Raw genomic sequence first — 25,148 nt, forward strand, 5'->3', positions numbered from 1 at the left:
CGGCGATTTGGGGGGGGGGGGATTGCAGTGATCAGAGTAAATATCTTAGACGGGTTTTGACTTTTTTGAATGATTATATTATTTTCATAGAGATAGGTGGTTCTGACACCAATGCCATCGATGTCGGTCACACACCACCAACCCCTGTGTTCGTACAAAACTTATAAATAAAACTACTGATGATCATCTTTGAAATTGTTCGCCGCTCACCAAAAGGAAACTAAGTAATCATCGAAAATAAATTATTCAACCCACCTCCCTTCATTCGTGGCCCGCCTGATTGTGCGGGTACACCAACATCACCCGTATAAAATAAATAATATGATAAATATATAAAATTATAATCAAATTGCGATATATAACATAAAAGTTAATAATATGTTTTGTTTATCAAAGGAGATAATATATAATGCTTTGTTGTACTTCTTGCAAAAAGATAGCTTATACATCTTACTTATTTAAAAATACTTTCACTAAAGTAAAAAAGATACATCTTTCTCTCTCTAACACCGCTTAGGCGGCACGGAGCGGGCAACGCCTAATGGCGTTATTATGACGTAGCTCGAAGGTAACGGCGTTACGACGCCTTAAACACCGCCCCCTATTGCGTTTTCCGGCGTTATGGCAAAAGGCGTTACCGTGGTAACGTAAGGAAATGCCCGTTTTTTGAGTTGTGATTGGCTGGAACGGTCATATTTTCGACCGTTTGCAAACGGTCACAATTAAAAAAAAGTTCCTTATTATTATAAATACTTAAAATTTATCTTTATTTTACCTTCATCATATTTTCAACAAACTCTTTCAATAATCTCCATATCTTTCAATTTCAAAAATTTCATTTTACCTTAATACTCTATTTAATTATAAAATGGAACCTTTTGATCCGTTCCATCCATACAATCATGATATCGATGAGGATGATATGTTCATGGGTATGATGTATCAATATGTTACCGACATGATACCGCCAGAGCTCCACTATTGACCAGACGTGCGGCGTTGAACATAGATTGTGAAGAGGGGCATAAACGTCTAATACACAATTATTTTGCGGATAATTATGTCTACCAACCAAACGATTTCAAAAGAAGGTTTCGTTTGCGGAAAAATGTATTTTAACGAATAGCCAATGTAATGGAAAGCAGATAACGTAATTACAGCTATTTTCTATTTTAATATATGTTCTTTAGATTATTAAATAATTGCTTTAAAATTTTATTATACGTTCTTTAGATTATTAAAAGGTTGTTTGAAAATTTTATTATATGTTGTTTAGATTATTAAAAAGTTGTTTGAAAAATTGATTATATGTTTAGGTATGAATATTTCCAACTGAGGTACGATGAGAGAGGTAAATGAAGTTTTACAGGGTTGCAAAAATGTGTTGCTGCAATCAAGCTTATGGCTCTGGGGGAATCGCCCGATTCTATTGATGACTATATGAGAATGTCAGAGCGAACTGCACGAGAAAGTTTGTATAGATTGGCGAGAGGTGTTATCGAAACCTTCGGTGACAAATACTTGCGCAAACCTTCATTGAATGACATACAACAACTATACGTGACGCATGAAGAACGACATGGTTTTCCGGGAATGCTTGGAAGCATTGATTGCACAAAGTGGATATGGAGAAATTGTCTTGTGGTGTGGAAAGGTCAATACACAAGTGGTCATATTGGATCGCCTTCATTAGTATTAGAGGCTGTTGCATCACAACACTTATGGATTTGGCATTTTTTTTTGGAGTAGCGGGTTCGAACAATGACGTAAACGTTCTTGATCAGTCACCAATATTTCAGGACCTTTTGACAGGAAAGGCACCGGATGCTCCTTTCACAGTAAATGGTCATGAGTATAAGTTCGGGTATTACCTCACGGATGGAATATATCCAGCATATTCCACGTTTGTAAAGGCGTTTCGACACCCGATAGAACCAAGAGATAAATTTTTCAAGAGAAGACAAGAAGGAGCACGTAAGGATGTGGAACATGCTTTCGGAGTTCTGAAAGCAAAATGACACATATTTGAACATGCGACATGAGCATATGAGTTGGACACACTACGAGATATTATGTATGCATGTATCATTATGCATAACATGGTGATTGAAGATAAAGGAAGAAACATTGCGGAGTATTCACCTACGGAACCTGGACACATTCAATTTCAACCAGGGACATCAGAATACTTACATAGAGCCGTTGATATTCAAGATCAACTAAAACACAAACAACTTCGAGAAGACTTGGCAGATCATATCTATGATGGCAGTGAAGTTAAGTAATTTATATCGAAAATGTAATTTATTTCGTCTTTTTTTTTTGGGTGGGGGGGGGGGGGGTTTCTAAATGTGTTTTTATCCTTAATTGAAATTTTTTAATGTTGTTTTTAATTTAGGATTTATATTTTTATTGTTACTTTTTAAATGTTATTTTTAATTTAAGATTTAATTTATATTATAATTATAAATATTATGACATAAATAGAAAAAATAAAGAAATTCAAAAATATAGAAACTAAATACGTCAAAAAAGAATTAAAAAATAAAATAGAAAATAAGGGGTATTATTACATGTTATTTGGTGTTGCTCATTTCCATCTTTGGTCGTTATAACACTCATTTATGATTAGGATGATGATGTGACACATTTTAAATGTGGTAACATGTATGTTGCCAACACCCAACAGTCTTACACAAGCCACATCCATAAGATATAACCGGCTAGCTGGCTAAGAGTCGGTTAACCTACTATAAATTATTTATGCAAAAACTTTGCGTTTCAAGCTGTTAAGCAAATAAATATATTGATGTTGAGGTAAAACCGAAAAAAATAACCTAATAATAACAAGGATTAAGTTGCTACTTTTTCATGATTTATATTCTTGATAAAAAAAAACAAAATATAATAAAAAACAAACTAGTGGTTGATAAAATTAAGAAATTTACACACAGATCCGAGGTTTTAGAAAGAAACTATGGTTTCAATATAACGATGAGCTCCCCGGTGCCAGAGTGGTCCAGTGCTATGATCAAGTATCAGCTTGAAACTCTTTTCGTGAAAATCGTACCTTATGATCCTCCCCGGAATTTGGATCACGATGAAGAAGGTTTCATCTTCTTCTTCACCCCTCACCACATCGAAGACTTGAATGAAGTATTGATCAAGGAACGACGGAGCTAGGTTTCTTGCATTCAGAAGCTCATCAAGCTTCAGTCTATATGTGAGGAACCACCGGGAATGATGGTTCAACATCTCGTACACATTCAGTTGTAAACGGCTCTCTCTGCGAATGCGATGGACCCTGTTCACCAAATGCAGACAGCCTTGTGACTCCCCAAAGTAAAGGGACTTTTCTCCAATAAAATTCTTTGTGTCGATAGTAAAGTACGATTGCATCGTTTGCAACTCTTCGGTGTCGAGCTTAAAGTAGGACGGATTACCACTGGAGTGAGCCCAGTGAATCGCTTGATGCCAATAAACTCCAGAGCTGAAGCTTGTATAATAAGGCGCAGAGAAAGATTGATCTGAAATCTTCCATTTCCCTGTCTCAGACGAGTAGATTTGAATCTGAAACCGATCCTCATCACGCTTAATGTAGCGAATGCAAATAACTTTGTAGTGAGGACAATCTGTTTGATGAAATGCAAGACCCATAAAACTGATAGTTCTACGAATATTTCCACCTCCAGGAACTGATGGAATGAGAGCAAATTGTTTGGTGGTGGGATTGAATACGTAATATCTAAAATCACGTTGGATCCCATGCATGCTACAACAAAGCAGCAATCCATTACAGGATTGGATGATTCTAATACCACGAGGATCAGGATAGAAATCGAGATTATGAAAAGGAGGAGGGTTTCTGTTCTCATCATCAAATGGAACATAGAAATCTTGAACAAATAAGCCACGAGAGATCGAACCATTTTTATAAATGAGGGTGAAACACCGGTCACTCAAAAGGGATCGCCAGTGTTTGGATACAGATTTGAATCGAAGAACAGAGGCAACAGGCAGCCGAAGAAGGATTTCGATTAAAAGATCATCGTTGGAACCGATCAAAGCTCCAGACTGCATCTGCCGTTTCTTCATTTTGGATCTGGTGATAACCATTTTTGGAGTGGGTTGATACTTGATAGCCTTGAAGAAGTTGTGTATTTAAGGTGTGTTTTCATGGTGAAAGGTTGCAACGGAAGCAGATTGTAAACAGAAAATCAGATTTCAAGCCAAGATTTTCTTGATGTTGTTTTGAATTTGTCAAAAAATACAACACTCAAAATAAAATAAAATAGAAAATAGTGTAACATTTATCATCGATTTTCCCAACATCCATCGAAAATCAAATAATATGTAGTACATTAAAAATTTGGTCTATGTAGCTTGTTTCTTGATTTAAATCCAAAAAACAAATATGTTTATATGTATATATACAAATATACAATTACTATTTCAAGATTTTAGTCGGTTTTATGTAAAATGATTAAAAATATTGATTTTAAAACATTGATTTTGAGATAATATTTTTATGTGAAATTGTACGGATATAAATATGAATATATGATTTTAACCAAATGTTATAACGTTAAATGTGACGTAAGCATTTGAAATCAAAGTTGAAGCATTTGGGATCACAATGGAGCTTTCTGACATAAGGTGTAGTCAGTGGCGAGTCTAGAACGTAAAACCACATTGTTCACTATTTAAATGAAACCGATAGAAAAAAAACTATCAAAAAATTACTAGTTGCGGATTTGAATCAAGTCAAATCGTATAAACAAAATAAAGATTTAAAGTTCTTATAATTATACCCGACGAGGTCTTATATCTTGATATAATTTCACAATTGCATCATTACTAGTTCTTTCTAAGACATTCTTGATTTAATTTTTGAAACAAACAACAATCAAATAATCAAACAAATGAACAACAATTAAGTAATCAATTGACATTGAAAATTTGAAACAATAAGAAAAGCCTATTGTAAAATCATAGAATAGAACAATCATAAAAGTGGAAAAGGGAATTCACTGTTAAGTTATTGAATGTTAACCACAATGACAATTAAGAATCTTAAAATTATATCAAATAAACAATGAACCAATAATAATAAAAAGACTGAAAAAAAAACCTACGATGCAATTAATGAATTAAACATACACCGAAGGAATTTGTGATTTGTGAATCACCGATTAACGATCATCGACCGGTCCTTTTCGATGCCCGTGAAATAATAAATAGAATTTTCATATATTTTATTTAATGTTCACAAAATTAACAAAGTTGAATAACTTACCGGTGATGGGCAATACGATCGGCGATTGTGAACGAATGATATAACTTCATGTGTTGTGAAACGACATTAATTTTCTGTGATTCACGATTTACTTTTTTTTAGTTTAATTTGTATTAGGCTATGCATATTGGATTATACCCTAAAAACATTGGGTTATTAAAATATAAAATATGGGCTTTAAAAATCAAATTTATATATTTCTTTTTGCCAAAAAAATTAAAGTGGTTCATTTACATTTTTTAATGTAGGTCACAATATTATATATATATATATATATATATATATATATATATATATATATATATATATATATATAACTTATTATGAAAAAAGGTGGGTCAAGTGACCCACCATGAATGCATATAAACACGTCGTCGGGTGTTGTATTTTGACATAAAGGTGTTCCTTGTTTTACAAACAAAAGTGCTCCCTTGGTGCAAAGGTACTCTTGGTTGTGCACATGTGCTCTCTTGGTCTACAAGTGCTAATGGTTGTGTAAATGTGCTCTCTTGTTCTAAAGGTGCTTATGGTTGTGAAAAGGCACTCTCTAGTTCTAAAGGTGATCTTGATTATGCAAAGGTGTGATAGGTTCTAGGCATAACAAAAAAGCAACTTAAACTCTTAAGTGTGCATGCATCCTAAAACAAGATCCAGGTTTTTCTCTAATGAATCTATAACTATGAATATTAAAATAAGAACCCTAGCATATTTTCGAAAATACTAAAGAAAGGAATTAGGGTTACATACCTTTTAGTTGTTATAGTAAACAACTAGAAAATCCTCATGTTCATCTTTTGGAAGCAAGCACCACAAGTGTGGTGCCTCTAATGGTTCACACCCAACACAAGCAATAAGGAGATTATGGAGAGAGGAGAGAGGAAAAAAATTTTGTCCAATGCTTCTTATGAGGAGGATTGCACGAATTTGTGAAGGCCTTAGGTCCTTTATATAGCTAAGGTAGCTTGGTGTCAAATCTATGGTTTAAGGGAGAAACCCTAAATTCTCATGTTTAGTGACCAAGCAACCCATCCCCTTTATCCAAGAGGCTTGGACGAAAATTCTTGGGCTTGCCCAAGTAATTTTCGTCCACCTCACCTAGGGGTGAGCATCGGAACTGGTTTCCGTTTTAGGAACCGGAACTGCCGGTTCCAAAACTGGAACCGCCTTAAGTGGTTCCGGTTCTGGTTCTCATTTTTTCGGAACCACTACCCGCCGGGTAACTGCCGGAACCGATATATATATATATATATATATATATATATATATATATATATATATATATATATATATATATATATATATAGAGAGAGAGAGAGAGAGAGGGAGAGAGAGAGAGAGAGATGTAAGTTCAATTGAGAAAATAAGAAATGTTGAAAATGGGGGAATCATTCTCAGCCAATCATTTATCTAACATGTTCAAATTAAAAAAAAAATGCGCGTGTCCATTTTCATTAAGGGTATCTTTGTAAATTAGCAACTTTTTTACATAGAACTTACCTGTTCGTTGTTATCAGTTTCCAATTTGATGATATCTTTAGCTCGTTTAAATCGGATATGAGGAATTCATTATCAAGATTATTTTCTTTATATAACTCGTTAGCAATTATACGTATTCATTCCATTAATCGTGAAGTTTCGCATCTGTGTTTCAGTTTTCTACTTCGTATTCAGTTTCCGATTTGATTAGGTATGTATATCGTTTGAATCGGATAGATCGGAGTTCATTATCAAGATTATTGCTTTTTATAATTTGTTTGGAATTACGCTTATTATCTTCGTTTTGGAGTTATTTCATCGGAGTTCATTATCAAGATTATCAAGTTTCGAATATGTATTGGAGTTATTTCATCGGATTTTTGTTAAGTAGTTTGAGATATTTATTTCAAATCGGAGCTGATTTAATTTTTAAGCGGATATATCGTTGTAGTTTTTACGTTCTGTACTGAGAGAGATTGCTTAATTACATCATCTGATCATATATGATTTAGGTTTCTTTCAGATATTTTGTACGTTGAGGTGAGATATATTCGAAATTAACCAGGTTTTCATCTTTACGACTTTTTTTGTGAGATATATTCGATATTAAGATTGTTTTTGTTTATTTATATAGATCATTTGGTGTATTATGTCGAATTCTAGTGTTATTGATGGTGATTTGTATTCTTCTATGAGTGAGAGTGAAGAAGAAGATGTTGAGAACTCATTTTTTGAAGGTATCAGTTATTGAATTATTTTGTTGTTTTTAATTTTGTTGATTATCATTTATTTACATATGAATATGTTAATATGAATAAATTGTTGTCTTATTCATATATGAATAAACGTGTGGTAATTGTAATTTCGAATTTATTATTTTTTTCGTTTTATTCATATATGAATAAGTTATGTTTTATTTTATATATTTTGAATCCTCATGAATTTTATGTATTCATATATGAATGTTTTATTCATATATGAATGTTTTTTGTTTTATTTATATGAGTTTTATGTATTCATATATATTATTGTTTTATTTATGCATTATTATTTTAGGTGGTGAATCTTCAAGTTCAGTACATGATGCACAATATTTTGATGATATAATTGGAGAACATGTCTATAAGCCAGATGTACCTGTTCAACTTATTCCATTTAAGGGTTTAATCTTCAAATCATTAAAGTTGGCTATCAAAATGAATTCTGAGTATGCTGAAATTGGTGGTTTTGATGTTAGACTGAGCACACAGTCAAGGTTTGATAACAAGATTATAAAGAAGAAACATGTTATATGTAATCGTGGTGGTAAACAGAAAAAGAAATCTTGTGACACATTAGGTACAAGTGATGGGTTTAGGCCATAAGAACATCCTATGTGCTCATACAAACCCTAATGCTTGGATCTAGGTTTCTCTATTGTACATGCATTCATCCAAGACTTTAAGCCCTAGATCTAGCATGTGATAATCAATATTAACATATGAATTAGGGTTTAGATCATACCTTGATTGTTATGTAGCAATAACAATCTCAAATCCTTCTTGTAATGACTTTAGAAAGCTTAGAGTCACAAATGTCACTCCTCTAATGGTTCACAAACACCAAGAGCAAGAGGATGAAGAAGAGAAGAGAAGGAGGCTCTCAAAAACGTATGGAAACCCTAGAAGGAAGCTTGCTTACGTTTTTGAGGCATAAGGGCTCTATATATAGTGAGGCTATTAGGGTTATCTAACAAGGAAACCCTAATTTGGATGCTTAAGCCCTAAGCAACCCATGAACTCCTTTCCTTAAGGGCTTTGGACGATTTCTAATGGGTTTCCCCATATAATTCGTCCACCCCTTTAATATGTAGTCCATTAGCTCAATATTCAACTATCATACAATTGACAGTTCTAGTCCCTTAAGTTTAATTAATCTCTTTTAGCCACAAAACTAATTACCAATTAATTCTTGACTAATATTAATTAAACAATATGATTTCTCCTTTAATATATTATTCTCATAATATATTAATAAATCATATTTAATCCTTTTTCTCCATAGTTCATCCTATCAAGTTGCTTTGGTGAAGGCAACCCAAAAGGACCATGCACCATCGGGTCAAGTACATACCAAAATAGTTATGGACTTAGACACTAATCCAACAGTCTCCCACTTGGATAAGTCTAATAACTATTCTGCGTATGACTTCAGATCCTGATCTGCAATCGTAGCTTTCCAAAGCCGCTGTCAACTCTGATCTTATCAGATACGCGTGTCCTTTAGATAAGGGATCATATATTCCTCCATTCTAGATATCGTATAGACTGAGACATTGATTTAAATCATTCTCTCTGTCTATGTGTTGTTTCCCGATTTCCGATTTATGACGACTGACAACAGACTACAATTAAACACATCAAATTAGTCCCGGCTTGGCCAAGCGCTTAGGTGTCATCACTAAATCATCGAGGGGCCCACAGATATCGCTTTCATCCTACTTTGGATAAAAGGAACAGATAAACTTTGATTCAATGCTTGCTTGCACTCACTTACCGAATCACACACAACAATATGTTTTATGACACCAAGTTACTGGTGCGTTTACATATTATCAATGTGTAACCGACTCACAAGATACAACTCACACATCTCGGTTTCAAGAATATAAGATATTATCGTCTCACCAATCACTCGTGATAAAATCCATGAAGTGATCCAAGTGAGCGTGGGTTTAATCCAATGCTCAAATCATATTCATAAGCACTCATGAATGTTGCAGCAAACGTTTGCTTATGTCTAATACTCTTTAGACAATCCACACACCAATTCACGACAGTCTTCATTCATACCTACTTCCAACATATGAACGACTGTGGTCCGTTCGAATAATTTGATTGTTCTGAACCAATTTAATTATTCAGGAAGTCAAAACATGCAAAGTGAAACACAAGAATAATACTAATCCTATATGGTCCCAAACCTTTGAGTATAAATAAAACACCTTTTATTTATCACCATATCGATTACTCATTATTTGTTGTTTCGGGTAATCAACTTCTTACTTGAATTATTACTACACTTGTCCCATGCTCTCAGCATGCACACAATGTTTACCTATGGTCCTTTCTTTGTGAAATAGATCAAATGAACACATTTCCAATCATATTCATTTCACAACTCCCAATCCTTATCACAAGTATAAGAATATCAAATTCTTGTTGCTTATGCTAGATTCTAACATTTTATGCAATGATTCTTTCGTAAAGTCACAGCTCAAAATCATCAAGACTCGGCCAATCTCTATCAGAAACAATTCTATAGATATGATGTCTCTCACTCAAAGTACATTCCTTTGAACATCCTTCTTGCATAAAAGTTTCTAATCTAGATACAGATTCTCAATATCCAACTCCCAATATGGAAACATTTCCATATTTGCCATATGACAATTCATTCTTAATAGAATCTTATCTATTCATAATAATGTCATCCAATACCATACTTCCAACTACTCACAAGCGATCAATCCTCAGCGAGCTTTGGATCGCCCTTTGATAGTTGTTTAATTATTTTAGTCAGAACCGATTCTAGTCCTTTTTCCCTCTAAATGCGCTAGACATTTTGAAAATTTTAGAATGGTCAAATATTATAGCACTTGCAATCGATCCTATACCCGAAGCGTATGGAACATGATGCATAATGTCTTATATAAAGATATGATGCTTTATTCATCTTCTGCCATAATATTTTATGTGTCTCGTTCTTACAATTCGAACTATGAAGAGGGATGCCGTAATCATAATCGAAATTTAAGAACACACTATGTATCCTTTGACTAAATTTATTAAAATTTCTCAATCTAAGCTTTAGATTTTGAAACGAAATACAATATTCTCTCCCTTAATTATAGCAAAACAACTATTCAACCCTTACGACTTTGCAAAGTATGACTCTTGTTTTCTATAATTAATATTGCTAACTTGCAATACTTGCCTTAATAATCATACAAGCACAACATTTATGCTCCCACTATCATGATGATTATTATTATATAAGCATAACACTTATGCTCCCACTAGCTTTGACATTTTTTAGAAAACAACTGAACTTCCAGAAAACATTACTTATTGAATTTCTGAAGTTCATATTTCTAATACCTAATGCTTTGATAATCCTTTATTTAAGCTTCTTAAACTTATACACCTTTGCCTTAGATAGCTCATATGTGTGTCTAAACAATCCAGACTAATTGCCAAATCTCACAATCGAATTATGGAAAGGGATGCCGTAACCATAATAGAATTCGAGAATACAATTTCACAATCACTATCTTCTTAAAATCTCTCTTAGTGAAAGCATTTCCTCACAGTCATTTTCATGAAGGAGGGAATCTTATGACACTTAGATTTTAATGGTGTATGTGTTCCTATCCATGCGAATTTGTCAAAACCAAAGTTTGCGACAAATCCAAACTCATATGGACTGAACTTTCTCAATCTTGATTTCTTGCCTTATGGTAACACGAGTGCCCACCATGTCTTCTAAGTAGTTAAGCAGCTCACCCTTTCATATCAACGTACTTTTCATTGATCAAGGTGCTTGCCTTTTATGCGTTCAAATGAGAACTCATAGTACTCACATGCATAATTAACTTAATTGGAATGGCACAGAAACAAAATAATGTCAACACGATAGGTTGTAAACCTCAAGTCGTGTGCTAGTGATGATCGATAAGGTTTATTCTCGATTAGTTCTTGAAACTTTTCAAGACCATTAAGACTCCCACTGACTCCTTGACATATAAGATTCTTTTGTCAATAAACATTTCTCGACAAACAAATATTCAAGAGTTAGTGTAGTTTTTATCAAGATAAAACACTTCACTAAATTGGCCCTAGTTGGTCTTTGTCTTATCCAAGACATCACAACTTTCCAATTGTGCAAGAATAAGAAAACCTTTTTCAAATTTCACATTTGATGAATGTTATAAACCTTCTTAAGACTTGTCACTCAATTCACAATCTTAACTCTAAGACTTGGTTTTGGAACGAAGTATGATTGACTTCTTGATTTAACCATTTCTTTAATTCTTGATTCCTCTTCTCAGACATACAATTGCACTAAGACTCACTTAGAGGATCAATTGAGATATGGTTCTTAATCATTAAGACCTATCATAAAACATAATAAAAAGGTACTCTCCCTTCTTCTTAGAATAGATAAACTTTTATCTTTCTGCCTACTTGATTCTTCTTATTCGTTCTGCTATTTATTGAAACTCTTTCAATCAATTGAGAATTACACTTAATCTCATAAGTATAATCATATTTACTTAACCTTAGTAAATCATGACGAATATCTTTGTTACTCTTGTGGTGGACTTGATCAACACACAACCTTGTGTACTCGATTTCCTAGTTCTTCACTTGACACTTTGTCAATGAATTAGTCTAATTTCCAAATATGAAATTTCTCATTCATCATGCAACCAAGTTGTATGATTCCAAGTTTTTGTCCAATTGAAACTTGGGCGATGAGAAACTTTCCCTATTTGGTAAATTCTTGACCTTTCCACAAATAACATACTTAATAATCAAATCCATTATTGCTAATAATAGAAACTTACATCAATTTTTCATACACGTCATTGCAAGGATAAATAAATAATATAAAATCAAAATTTATATTATTGCGGAAAAATTTGTCCTTACAATGCAATTCAACTGAAAAACTATGTTGTTAAATATTCCTAAGCAATCTATTCTAACTCCAAGTAGTAGCTTAAGATTCTAATCTTCAAGTAATGCGATCAAAATCCATTTCTTCACGATTAGATTCCGCTCACTTCTTCCCTTAAGATTCCTTTCTTTTCTTCGATCCTACAAGACATCGAAATGTAATCTTATCACATTATGTATTAAGAATCTAGAATAGGAACTTAAAAGAGTTAGTTAATGGATTTTACCTAAAGTAGAGCCATACGTTTTGACTCTCCCATCTCTTAGATCTCTTAGGTAAATAGGGCAGCTTCGTCTCCAATGCCCCTTCTCTTGGCAATAAAAGCAAATTGACTCTTTTGGAACAACACACGGAACTACTTCTGACTTTGCCTTTCTCTTATGATCAAACTTTTCGATCATGGCATGCCTTTCGTTGCCATTGTCTATATCCATAGAGGTCTGGAAGGCAGATCCACCAATCAACTTTGCTTTTCCAGTGCGCCAAATCATTGCTGATTCAGTAGCAATAAGCATATAGGTGAGATCGATGAGGGTTACGTCGTGGTTCATCATATAGTACTCTCTTACGAACTCACTATATGAGTCAGGAAGTGACTGAAGAACCCAGTCAACAGCCAGCTCCTCACAAACAACAGATCCCAATATTCTTAACCTATCAATGTGCGACTTCATCTCTAGGACGTGTGTACACACTGACTTTCCTTCTTCATGTTTACTTGCCAAAAGGGCTTGAGTGAGTTTGAACTTTTCAACCTTTTGAACTTGTGGGTTAGGGAGAACAATAGGAGGAGGTGGAGGAAGTGAAGCATGATCTCGTGTTCCTCGATCGAATCGTGGAATATCATCTTCATGTGAAAAGCTTTTTCCACGGGATTTGGGAAGACCATAGTTATCATACTTTGACATCTACAAAACGGGAGAAAAATTCAAGTTAGTTGATTGATTGAGTCCTTAATAAATCACCCAAATGAGATATTAAGGCTAGGACCCAACACAATACTCTACAACTTGGGAGAGGGATGCCGTAACCCAAATTGCAGAACATTTGAAGGTAAGTGAATGACGATTCACTAATTTCCATTGAAAAAAAAATTTAAGTTTTAAATCTATTGAAAATTCCTAGATCTTTTGAGATTCATTGAACATTTCAATGGCATGTTTAAATCTCGATATGCCCCTCGATTTGTGACTGGGATGCCGAGGATCACAAAACAGGGTGTGAATAACCATGCAAACTTACATGGTGCCCTCAATGTTACAGTCACCTATTCGATGTGCCGGTTAACCACACACGCTCCACCGAACTATGACAAACAATGAGTCACCCTTTGCTACCTTTGCTTAGAACCATTTAGCGTGCCGGTTAACCACACACGCTCCACTAATGTCTTCGCAAGGGCACAAAGTGTAATTTCATGGAATTGCATCAATTCACTTTTGCCTAAAGTAACTAAGATTGGGAATTTTGTAAAAGCATTTAGTTACTTTTGTACTTCATTATACTTATAATGGAAGGTTTCTGTCCTATCCTACCCTTTCGGCTAACGACCCTCCACTAGTCAAGAGTGCGGTGGGTAAGAGTGGATACCCATTCAATCGCCATTTTATAGGCAATTTCCTTAAACACCCCTTATAGACCAGCTTCGTGAATGAGGCCTACTAACGGTAAGACTGACTGTTTACTCATACATATATAATACTAGACTTTTAATGTTATATATAGTATAGGGTGTATTTTATACTTTTAAAATACTTGGTGGTCAAATTTAATAATTACACTTTTAATTTAATTAAATTGTACACCAAAACTTTTATGGATTTATTAAATCTCTCTTAATTATACACTTTAACTAATTAATAAAACCATAAGGGTGTGAATTGAACTTTTCAAAACAATACTAAGGTTTTAGAATTTAACATTTCTAAATTAAACTTTTAATCAACTTTTAAATTCCAAAACTTGAGGGGAAGTTTTGAAACATTTCAAAACATTAGGGTTTAGAATTTAAATATTTCAAATCAAACCTTTTAATCAAAATTTAAATTCCAAAACTTGAGGGCAAGTATTTGAAACATTTCAAAAACACAAGGATCAAATAGCAAATAATTTAAATTAAACAATTAATTTAATGATTATCTAAATTTGACATAATTTCAATTTCTTGCAAGATAAGTTACCCAATTAATACAAATAATTAATCTTTAATCATATAAGGAAGTTATTATCTAATCAATTGGTAATTATCTTTTGTTTAATCAAGGATATTCTCAAATATAAGATAAAATTCGAATATTAAAGATCCAAAACAATTAAGGCAAGTATCCTCAAGCAAAACAGCAAGAAATCCAGAATTTCCCTCTTTCTGACGCTCGAACTCGTCGAGTTCCTCTATGGACTCGCCGAGTTGGAGCCAACTCGCCGAGTCCACATTGGAACTCGCCGAGTTCAGCAGTCAGGGAGCCAAAAATTCGATTTTGCAACAAGAATGAATGTGCTAGGCATCAATACAATAGAAACCAATCAAGGCTCTGATACCACTGATGGGTTTAGGCCATAAGAACATCCTATGTGCTCATACAAACCCTAATGCTTGGATCTAGGTTTCTCTATTGTACATGCATTCATCCAAGACTTTAAGCCCTAGATCTAGCATGTGATAATCAATATTAACATATGAATTAGGGTTTAGATCATACCTTGATTGTTATGTAGCAATAACAATCTCAAATCCTTCTTGTAATGACTTTAGAAAGCTTAGAGTCACAAATGTCACTCCTCTAATGGTTCACAAACACCAAGAGCAAGAGGATGAAGAAGAGAAGAGAAGGAGGCTCTCAAAAACGTATGGAAACCCTAGAAGGAAGCTTGCTTACATTTTTGAGGCATAAGGGCTCTATATATAGTGAGGCTATTAGGGTTATCTAACAAGGAAACCCTAATTTGGATGCTTAAGCCCTAAGCAACCCATGAACTCCTTTCCTTAAGGGCTTTGGACGATTTCTAATGGGTTTCCCCATAGAATTCGTCCACCCCTTTAATATGTAGTCCATTAGCTCAATATTCAACTATCATACAATTGACAGTTCTAGTCCCTTAAGTTTAATTAATCTCTTTTAGCCACAAAACTAATTACCAATTAATTCTTGACTAATATTAATTAAACAATATGATTTCTCCTTTAATATATTATTCTCATAATATATTAATAAATCATATTTAATCCTTTTTCTCCATAGTTCATCCTATCAAGTTGCTTTGGTGAAGGCAACCCAAAAGGACCATGCACCATCGGGTCAAGTACATACCAAAATAGTTATGGACTTAGACACTAATCCAACAACAAGTGCTGTTAGGAGGAAACGAAATTCAAATTCAAGAGCTATTGGTTGTCAAGAAAAGATTATATTTGAATCTGTGTATGGAACTCCAGATTATAAAGTTTTTCAGTTTGATGAACTTCACAACCATCCACTTGAGAAGAGAAGCGATTTAAAAAAGGCGAGACAAGTGTCATATTCAGAAAAAGAGTTTATTGTGCGTGCTTCCACATCAAAAATAGGTCCAACTATGGCTCATAAGTTGAGGGCAAGTTTGAGAGGTGGGTATGAGTTTGTAAAGCCAAAAGTAGTTGACTATAAAAATTTAAGGAGAGATATCAACAGGCTTATTGGTTATAAAGATGCTCAAATGATAGTAAACACAATGAATGACCGTCGAGCTCACTATCCAATTTACTCATTTGTGTTTAACTGTCAAGATGATGTTTTGGACTGTATGTTTTGGGCTGATGAAATGGAGAAGGCATATTATGCTGAATTTGGTGATGTTATCTCATTTGATACGACTTTCCGAACAAACAAGTAAGTTATTTTATCTACTTTTGTTTATAGCTTATTCATATATGAATATTTTTATATTCACTTATTAATACATCAAAACATTTTTTTTGTGTGTTAGGTATCGAATGGTTTTTGTTCCGTTTACTGCTATTGACCATCATAAAAAATCGGTTACTGTTGGATCTGGGTTGCTAAGCAATGAAAGCATTGAGTCTTACACTTGGTTGCTTAAAGCATTTCTTAAAACTCATGGGAAAGAACCAACACTTGTTTTAACCGATCAAGATGCTGCAATAAAACAAGCTTTTGAGAATGTGTTTCGTAATTCAAAGCACCAATTATGTATGTGGCATATAATGAAAAAGTTGAAAAAAAAGGTATTATTTTAATATATTTCAAATATATTACTTATTAGTATATTCATTTATGAATATTGATTGTTATTTTACTTATTATTATTTATTCATTTATGAATATTTTTTTTAATACAGATATCAGATGATTTATTTACGAACACAGACTTTAGAAAAAGGTTTTCGAAGCTTGTTTGGGACATTAATATGAAACCTGATGTTTCTGAGGTGAAGTGAGGTTTGCTTATGAAGGAATTCAATCTTGAAGACACAAGATGGTTTAAAGACATGTTTACAATACGTGATTCATGGATACCTGGATATTTTAGTGATATTCCAATGTGTGGTTTGATGAAGACTACATCGAGGTCAGAGAGTATGAATTCATTCTTTAATACATATTCAGAAAGTGGGAACTTACTTTTGAATTTCATGATGAATTACGACACTGCCATTCAAAAGCAAAGGAATACTCAACGAGAGCTTGATAAGGCATCAAAGAAAGCATCATATAAAATGCAAACACCTCGAGAAATAGAACTACAAGCATCAAAGGTTTATACAAGTACATTATTTTTTGAGGTGCAAAAAGAAATATATAAAGCATGTTTTTTCTGTACATACTCATATGTTGGTATTGAAGATGGTTGGGAAGTTTACATTGTGCAGCACAACAACAGTAAAAGTGATTTTAAAAATGAATTTAAGGTAATTTTACTAGTTTTTTTATGAAAAATGTAATAATATTCATATATGAATATGAGAATATTCATATATGAATATCAATATTCATATATTCATATATGAATATTATATGAATATATGAATATATGAGTGTTGATATGAGTATTCTTATATGAATGTAAATGTGTAAATTTTGTTTTTGTATCAGGTTGAAATAAAAGCTGAAGAGAAAGAAATAAATTGCAGTTGTGAACATTTTAAGCGTATGGGTGTTTTATGCAGACATGCTTTTACAATAATGATGAGATGTGGTGTTAAAGAAATTCCTGAAAGGTACATTTTGAAGAGATGGAGAAAGGATGTGATATCAAGAAATTATCGTTTTAGTTCTGTTCAATCCGATTCAGGTGATTGTGAGATTGTAAAGCTAGTCAATGATTCATATTATAGTTTTGAATCATGTTTGGATATTGTAAGAGATGACAAAAAGAGATTGGCTTTGTTTGCTGAGAAACAACAAATGTTGTTGAAGGAATTTGAGAGTGATTATATTTCTCCTGGATTGAAAAGCAAGACAGATGGTGAAGTCGTATGCAAGCTTTTGGGTGTTACTATTCCTATTCCAGAAGAGATTAATATTCATGTTCCTGAAGTTCAAAGCAATAAAGGTTCTAGAATCAAGAAAAGAATTCCAAGTGCAGGTGAAGTAGCATATGAGAATTCTAAAAAAGAACATAGAATGTGTTCAGGATGTGGAAAACGAGTTCCACACAATTTACGTACTTGTCCAGAAAGAGTTGGAGCTGCTAAACCAGCAAAAGACAGTTAGGGATTTTTTAGTTTTTTTTATATGTTTTTTGGTTTTATTCATTATGAATATATGCAGATAAAAACAATAAACAATAATTCATACACATTTATATTGATATGGTAAATTGATATGTTGATATTTGTTTTTAAATTACTATAAAATAAGTTATATTGATATTGTAAATTATTCATAAATGAATACAAATATGTGAAATTTGTTATACTAATAAATAAGTAATATTCATATTTGAACTTTTTTATGTTAATATCTGAACTTTGTTATACTAACATATTAATTTGAATTTATTCATAAATGAATATATCATATTCGTATTCATTTATGAATAAATAAAAATAAAGTTTGAAAATATTTGAATATAAAAAAATGACATAAATAAGCAAACTTGTTTCTACTAATAAGTTAGTTATATTCATATATGAAATTTGTTATATTCATATATGAACTTTGTTATGCTGACATATTACTCCTAATTTAATCATAAATGAATATATCATATTCGTATTCATTTATGAATAAACATAAATAAACTTTGAAAATATTTAAATATAAAAAACTGACAGAAATAAGCGAAGTTGTTTCTATTACATAATCATTCAACACAAGATAATAAAAGTTGTTCATAAGCATTTCACAAAATATTAAAACGATGTTCAATAACATTTAACAAACCATTTAAAACTTGTTTCGCAGAATCATCTTACATGTACTTCAAATCCATTCATTTTCAACACAAACTATTCTATAGCATCACACTTCAACATTCTTTCATCTTCACAAGCAATCATCAATATTCTTTTAACCTTTCTTGAATTGTTTGCATAGCCTTGTATGCATGATCAGTACGCACTTTGAATTCAACTTTTTGATATTTTTCAGCAAGATCCAACACCTTAGCCTTCAACATGTTAATTTCAGAAGTTAGCATTATGTGTGCATATCTTTGCCTGAGCTTCTCTAAAGTAGTTTGCTGAACTGCACTTTCTTTATGAAGACCTGGTTTCCACTTTGAGAGTGGTTGTCCCATATAGGTCTCCATATGTCTCATTGCAAAGACCCCACAATCAACTTTGTTTTTAACTGTTCTCCATGACATTTCAAGTCGTTGGGGTTTGATACTTTCTTTTGAGATTGCATTTGCTCTTGGATGGTTTATTTCTTTAAAGTATCTCACAAACAAATTTTTTTGATCATTAAATAAAATAAAAGTTAGATATGTAATAAATTGGTTCTTTTATGTTGTTGTGAATTGGGTACATACCAAAGGTTTCAATATTACTCCGTATTTCCCTTCATAATCCCCCTCAACTACACTATTGTCTAGAATTTCAATTGACGGTTTCTTTAAGTTGAAGACAATCACAAAAATGTGAGCACTTCTAACAACTGGAAAGGATACATGTTTTTATGTATATAATGGTAAGTATTTTGTTGATAAAATATATATAAAAAAAACAACTTTAATTAACATACCATGTCAATATCTTTTATGTTCAAGATTTTTTTGTACCCATTGGTACTGTCATGAAAGTTTTCCTTGAATTTTTCATACTTTCTTTCTTCAGACAACGTTGAAGTTAGATAAGCAGTTTGTAACCAATATAATCATATGTGAATTTCAATTGAATATATATAATTATGTTAAAGAATACATCATATTTGTATAATCATATGTGAATTTCAGTTGTAAAAAAATATAATATTCATAAATGAATACATCATATTGGTGTATTCATTTATGAATAAGGAAGGAATTAAGGTTAGAACATAAACTTACAGAAACTCCAACTTTCAAGAAGAGTCTGTATGGTGAATTTCCAAAATCCCTTTCTAGTTCTTGGTGGTTAAGTAAATCAGACCAAGTGTCTAAAACTTCTCCAAAAATCTCTGTGTTTGCATATAGACTTTCCATAACTGCTCTTTCTGTTGTCTGACCATATTTTATCTGGACAACCACATCTCTGCAAATATATAATCAAAATGTCATAGATTATTATCTATATAATAATCATATATGAATGTATATAAAATAAAGTTACTTACGATGTATTGCCTTGTAAGTTGAACAACCATTCACAGACAATACTCTCCTGATGTGTCAGTTTGGGTTTTGTGTCTGTTATTCTGCATTTGAAAGGTGATTTGAAAGCATCAGTAAGCTTCTTCTCTCTTGGTTGATCCATATCATGCTTTGATGGTCCTACTTCAGTAGGAATTGATACAGAGATTGGATTTGGATTAAGAACATTTTTCTTTGCTAATCTGATAACAACCTTCTGATGGTCGTCTTTGATTTGTTTCTTTGTAAGTGGTTTTTTTGGTGAAGATTCATTAGATTTTTTACTTGAAGTTTGATCTGAATCTTGACTGAGACCTAGACTAAAGCTTGGATGAGTATCTGCATGCCAGGAGATTTATCATATAAATAGTTGTAAGTTAATTATAATATTTGAGTTTATATTTTGAAATGTTTATCCAAATTGTTACCTCCTTTATTTCCTTTTGTCTTGTCAGCTTTTTCTCCTTTCTTGTTTTCATTTTCTGACTTTTTCTTTCCTAAAAGATAAAGAACATTGATTAAGTAATTCATATGTGAATAAGTAATGTATTCATTTATGAATAAGTAATGCATATCATTATTTATGAATAAGAAATATTAATTTTTTTTTATATTGCGTTATTTATTTGTGAATAATAAAACTTATTATATTCATTTATTAGTGATTCAACTATTTACCTTTATCTTCTGCATTTCCTTTCTCAGTTTCTGTATGTTTATCTTCACCTCCATCTTTCGTGTTCTTAGCTTCTGTCCCTCCTTTATTTCTATCTTCAGAGTTTTCCTTGCCTGAAACATATACATCATATATGAATATTTTTTATTTTTTATTCATTTATATAGTGTATTATTCACTTATGAATAAACAATGTTATTAAAAAAATCAATATAAATATTGTAATATATTTTAAATCATTCATTTACCTGTATCATCTCCCTTTGTTTTTTCAACTTTTGTTCATTGTTCATGTACACCTTCTGATTTTTCCTTTTCTGCAGGAGTATTAGTTTTACCTGTACTCATTGGTGACCCTGGTCAAAATTTAACAAACAAAATTGTTATTGTGTATTAATATTTTTATATATTTTTTTAAAATAAAAGTAAGACAAAATTTACCTATATCAATATTATCGAAAATAGTTTTCATTTCAGGGTGATTCCAGATTTCATCTTCTTAACTATTTAAACTTGAAATTCCAATTCCAAGGACATTGTCCACAATGTTGTCAACAACTTTATCCAACAAATTTTCATTTTCAGTTTGTTGAATAGTCTCTTCATGATTATTTGTTTCCTCAGCATGATCATCTTTTTCCTCTTCATCATTCTCATTTTCATTCCTCTTTCCATCTTTCTCTTTTACTCCAATTTCACCTTCTTTTTTATTCTTATCTGCATCGTTCTTTATTCCTTCATTCTCTGCTTCATTTGAATCAAGCAAATAATATACTTCTGGTTGACTTGCATCATTATCACTGTCTTTTTCACCATTTCCCTCTTTATCTTCATTTTCTTTTTGATCAATTGTTTTTTGACCCATTATTGGTGTCAAATTGATTCCTTCAACTCCAGTTTCATTACTTGGAAAATTAAAAAGTGTTGTGCTTTCAGTTTTTTCTTAAACAATCATATTTGTCATCTTTTCTTTGAAAATTCTAAAACTTTCCTTTTCAGGGAACTTTGTCATCGCATCATTAAGCTTTGAATTCAGCTTTTCCTTCATCCTCTCAAAACTATTAAGTATTTTTGATATTTTTGATTCATATGCCTATGTAACAAAAAGAAGTATATGATTAGAATTTAATATAATAATTTAATGTAATCATATATTATTAACATGTTCAAACTAATTACCTCAACAGAATGATCTTCATCTTTATCAGAATCACTGTCTTCGAGATTTGTATCTCCTTCATCTTGTTCATTAACAAATTCATATGTGAATATAACAAAACATATTCACGAATGAATATTTGAATAAAACATATGTATTCATATTTTTTTATTCACATATGAATATGTTTTGTTATATTCATATGTGAATAGAACATATGTAAGTGATTCTTGTTGTATTCACATATGAATAATGTATGTATGGCAGCAAGCTATGTTCTATTCATATGTGAATATAACATACATATTCATGACTGAATATTTGAGTAAAACATATGTATTTATATTTTTTTATTCACATATGAATATGTTTTGTTATATTCATATGTGAATAGAACATATGTAAGTAATTCTTGTTGTATTCACATATGAATAATGTATGTATGACAACAAGCTATGTTCTATTCATATGTGAATATAACATACATATTCACGAATGAATATTTGAATAAAACATATGTATTCATATTTTTTTATTCACATATGAATATGTTTTGTTATATTCATATGTGAATAGAACATATGCAAGTAATTCTTGTTGTATTCACATATGAATAATGTATGTATGACACCAAGATATGTTCTATTCATATGTAAATATAACAAAACATATTCACGAATGAATATTTGAATAAAACATATGTATTCATATTTTTTTATTCACATATGAATATGTTTTGTTATATTCATATGTGAATAGAACATATGTAAGTGATTCTTGTTGTATTCACATATGAATAATGTATGTATGACAACAAACTATGTTCTATTCATATGTGAATATAACATACATATTCACGAATGAATATTTGAATAAAACATATGTATTCATATTTTTTTATTCACATATGAATATGTTTTGTTATATTCATATGTGAATATAACATATGTAAGTGATTCTTGTTGTATTCACATATAAATAATGTATGTATGGCAGCAAGCTATGTTCTATTCATATGTGAATATAACATACATATTCACGAATGAATATTAGTTTTGCTTGTGTTCAGAAGTAAACAAAACATATTTTATTTACCTTTTTGATTTGTTCTTGGTTTTCGTTTATATGTATTCTTCAATGTTGGTGTTGTTTCTGTAAGGGTAAGTAGTTAATATTAGGAAAACATAAGCGAAATGTTAAGTAACGTTTGTATTTTGACAGAATAGTTTTGAATAAAGATGAAAAATGAAGAGATGATGTAAAATCGTTTATATATCAAATAATAATGGATGATTCTTACAAAAATTTCAAGTAAATAAAGTAATAACGAAGGAGGGTTACGAGAATGAACGAGTATCATAAAAAATTGAAGTAAACAACCTTTTTTGAAGAATGAACAGTGTGAAAACAATGTTTTTAGTTCTAAATCAACTAATAATTATCGAAGATTACGAGAAATTTCAAGTAATCAAGTGATAATTTTAGAAATGATTCGAAATCGTTAAAAACTCGAGAAAAAACGCCGATGGTTACCTTTCATTGTCAAGAGTGAGGAAATGGTCTCGTTAATGTTTTCATCGGAAGACATTTTTCTTCGTTTATGTTATTTGATGCTTCTGCAAATGGTTTTCTTCTTATCGATTCTTCTGCAAATGGTTTTCGTGTTATGGTGTATCGAAGAGGGAAATGGTGCTTTTCTGTCGAGATTTGACGTGTTATCAAATTACTCAAGTGCGCTGACGGTTTAATGTTTTTGGATTATTTACAAATTTGTCACCGCTCATTAATGTATTTGGATTATTTACAAGTTTGCCACCGTGCGTTTTTTAAGCTCATTAAATGATTGGCTGAGATTGGTTCCCTCATTCTTAACTTTTTTTTCCCAATTGAACCCTCCTCTATATATATATATATATATATATATATATATATATATATATATATATATATATATATATATATATATAACAGTAGCTATGTTTTGTTTTAATTAGTACTGTAACATTACCTTTTAATATTATTAAACGAATTTGAGTGTGTTTTGTTTTAGTTAGTATTGTAAAATTACCATTTAATATTATTAAACGAAATTGACTAATTGTCCGTAGCTATAATTTTTTGGTTTGTAATGTGCTTAACTTTTTGAGAATACAAGTATTATTCATTGAAAAATTATCTATATTTTTATTTTTGTTTACAGTTTTGTAATAGACATGCATATTTTTCAAATGAAAAGAAAAAAAACTAAAAAGGCTTAAAACAACCGGGTACCCGGTACCGGAACCGGTCCCGACGGTTCCGGTTCCGGTTCCAATATCCCAAGAACCGCCGGTTCCGATTTCGGTTCCAGACAATTAGGGCGGGTACCCGCCTATGCTCATCCCTACCCAGTGAGGTCCTAGGGCCTTTCTTCTTCAACTATTAATAATAACCAAACAGTCCTTGCATTTTTATTTAATCAAATTAATCCTAAAATTAATTCCAATTAATTTCTGATTAATTATTTATTAAACAATATGATTTCTAATTAATATATTATTGTCATAATACATTAATAAATCATTTATTAATCAAATAATAAATCAACCTCTCTCTTTCCAAAAATCATCATGTCCAATTGCTAGGTTTGAGGGCAACCCCAAAGGACCGTGCTACTATCAATTCAAGTTTATACCAATTTTAGTTATGGACTTAGACACCTAATCCAATAGTCTCCCACTTGGATAAGTCTAATAAATATAATTGTCATTATAACTTATGTTAGGTGCAATTTGTGCACCTTTTTCACACATTTTAGTCCCTTTTCATGCATCTATTTAGCATAATTGTCCTTCCTTTTTCTTGCATTTCATCATATTCATGTTAGTCTCTAGAACAACCTTATTTGCACACTTTCATGTCTTTTTAGGTAAACCGGAGGTTGGGACGCGTTTTGGGAGGTGTCGGGATGCATTGGTGAAGATTTCAGGATGATCGGGCGAAGAGCGGAAAAGTTGAAAAAATGAAGTTTGGAATTGGAGTCAGAGGGGTACACGGGGTGTGTTGGATTTACA

The 25,148-nt window shown here is 31.8% G+C and overlaps 4 protein-coding genes across 4 annotated transcripts; 3 read left to right on the plus strand and 1 right to left on the minus strand.

Moving 5' to 3' along the window:
* The first annotated feature begins 1,401 nt into the window (after positions 1–1,401).
* On the plus strand, positions 1,402–2,018 carry LOC145139616 (uncharacterized). Its single transcript, XM_079073374.1, has 2 exons — positions 1,402–1,654; positions 1,750–2,018. The coding sequence occupies exons 1-2, from the start codon at positions 1,402–1,404 to the stop codon at positions 2,016–2,018; spliced, it is 522 nt and encodes a 173-aa protein (XP_078929500.1).
* Positions 2,019–2,964: 946 nt separating this feature from the next.
* LOC145139617 (F-box protein At5g07610-like) lies at positions 2,965–4,110 on the minus strand. Its single transcript, XM_079073375.1, has one exon. It carries the CDS (start codon positions 4,093–4,095, stop codon positions 2,965–2,967), a length of 1,131 nt encoding a protein of 376 aa, XP_078929501.1. The 5' UTR covers positions 4,096–4,110.
* A 3,311-nt stretch (positions 4,111–7,421) lies between these two features.
* On the plus strand, positions 7,422–16,925 carry LOC145139618 (protein FAR1-RELATED SEQUENCE 5-like). The gene is made up of 5 exons (XM_079073376.1): positions 7,422–7,509; positions 7,829–8,110; positions 15,927–16,356; positions 16,454–16,649; positions 16,827–16,925. Exons 1-5 carry the CDS (start codon positions 7,422–7,424, stop codon positions 16,923–16,925), a joined length of 1,095 nt encoding a protein of 364 aa, XP_078929502.1.
* A 9-nt stretch (positions 16,926–16,934) lies between these two features.
* LOC145139621 (protein FAR-RED ELONGATED HYPOCOTYL 3-like) lies at positions 16,935–18,201 on the plus strand. The gene is made up of 3 exons (XM_079073377.1): positions 16,935–17,253; positions 17,332–17,396; positions 17,581–18,201. Exons 1-3 carry the CDS (start codon positions 16,935–16,937, stop codon positions 18,199–18,201), a joined length of 1,005 nt encoding a protein of 334 aa, XP_078929503.1.
* The last annotated feature ends 6,947 nt before the right edge of the window (positions 18,202–25,148 follow it).

Source organism: Lactuca virosa, chromosome 9 (assembly GCF_052849685.1).
Source record: "Lactuca virosa cultivar CGN04683 chromosome 9, Lactuca_virosa_CGN04683_v6, whole genome shotgun sequence".
Classification (NCBI taxonomy): domain Eukaryota; kingdom Viridiplantae; phylum Streptophyta; class Magnoliopsida; order Asterales; family Asteraceae; genus Lactuca; species Lactuca virosa.

Bases quoted from the DNA above. Each gene is read 5' to 3' on its own strand.
- LOC145139616 (XM_079073374.1), top strand. From the start codon at position 1,402: ATGGCTCTGGGGGAATCGCCCGATTCTATTGATGACTATATGAGAATG. The intron at 1,655-1,749 runs GTCAATACACAA...TTTTTGGAGTAG, and splicing joins TTGTCTTGTGGTGTGGAAAG to CGGGTTCGAACAATGACGTA.
- LOC145139617 (XM_079073375.1), bottom strand. From the start codon at position 4,095: ATGAAGAAACGGCAGATGCAGTCTGGAGCTTTGATCGGTTCCAACGAT.
- LOC145139618 (XM_079073376.1), top strand. From the start codon at position 7,422: ATGTCGAATTCTAGTGTTATTGATGGTGATTTGTATTCTTCTATGAGT. The intron at 8,111-15,926 runs GTACAAGTGATG...ATGGAACTCCAG, and splicing joins GAAATCTTGTGACACATTAG to ATTATAAAGTTTTTCAGTTT. The intron at 16,357-16,453 runs GTAAGTTATTTT...TTTGTGTGTTAG, and splicing joins ACGACTTTCCGAACAAACAA to GTATCGAATGGTTTTTGTTC.
- LOC145139621 (XM_079073377.1), top strand. From the start codon at position 16,935: ATGAAGGAATTCAATCTTGAAGACACAAGATGGTTTAAAGACATGTTT. The intron at 17,254-17,331 runs GTACATTATTTT...TTGGTATTGAAG, and splicing joins AGCATCAAAGGTTTATACAA to ATGGTTGGGAAGTTTACATT. The intron at 17,397-17,580 runs GTAATTTTACTA...TTTTTGTATCAG, and splicing joins ATTTTAAAAATGAATTTAAG to GTTGAAATAAAAGCTGAAGA.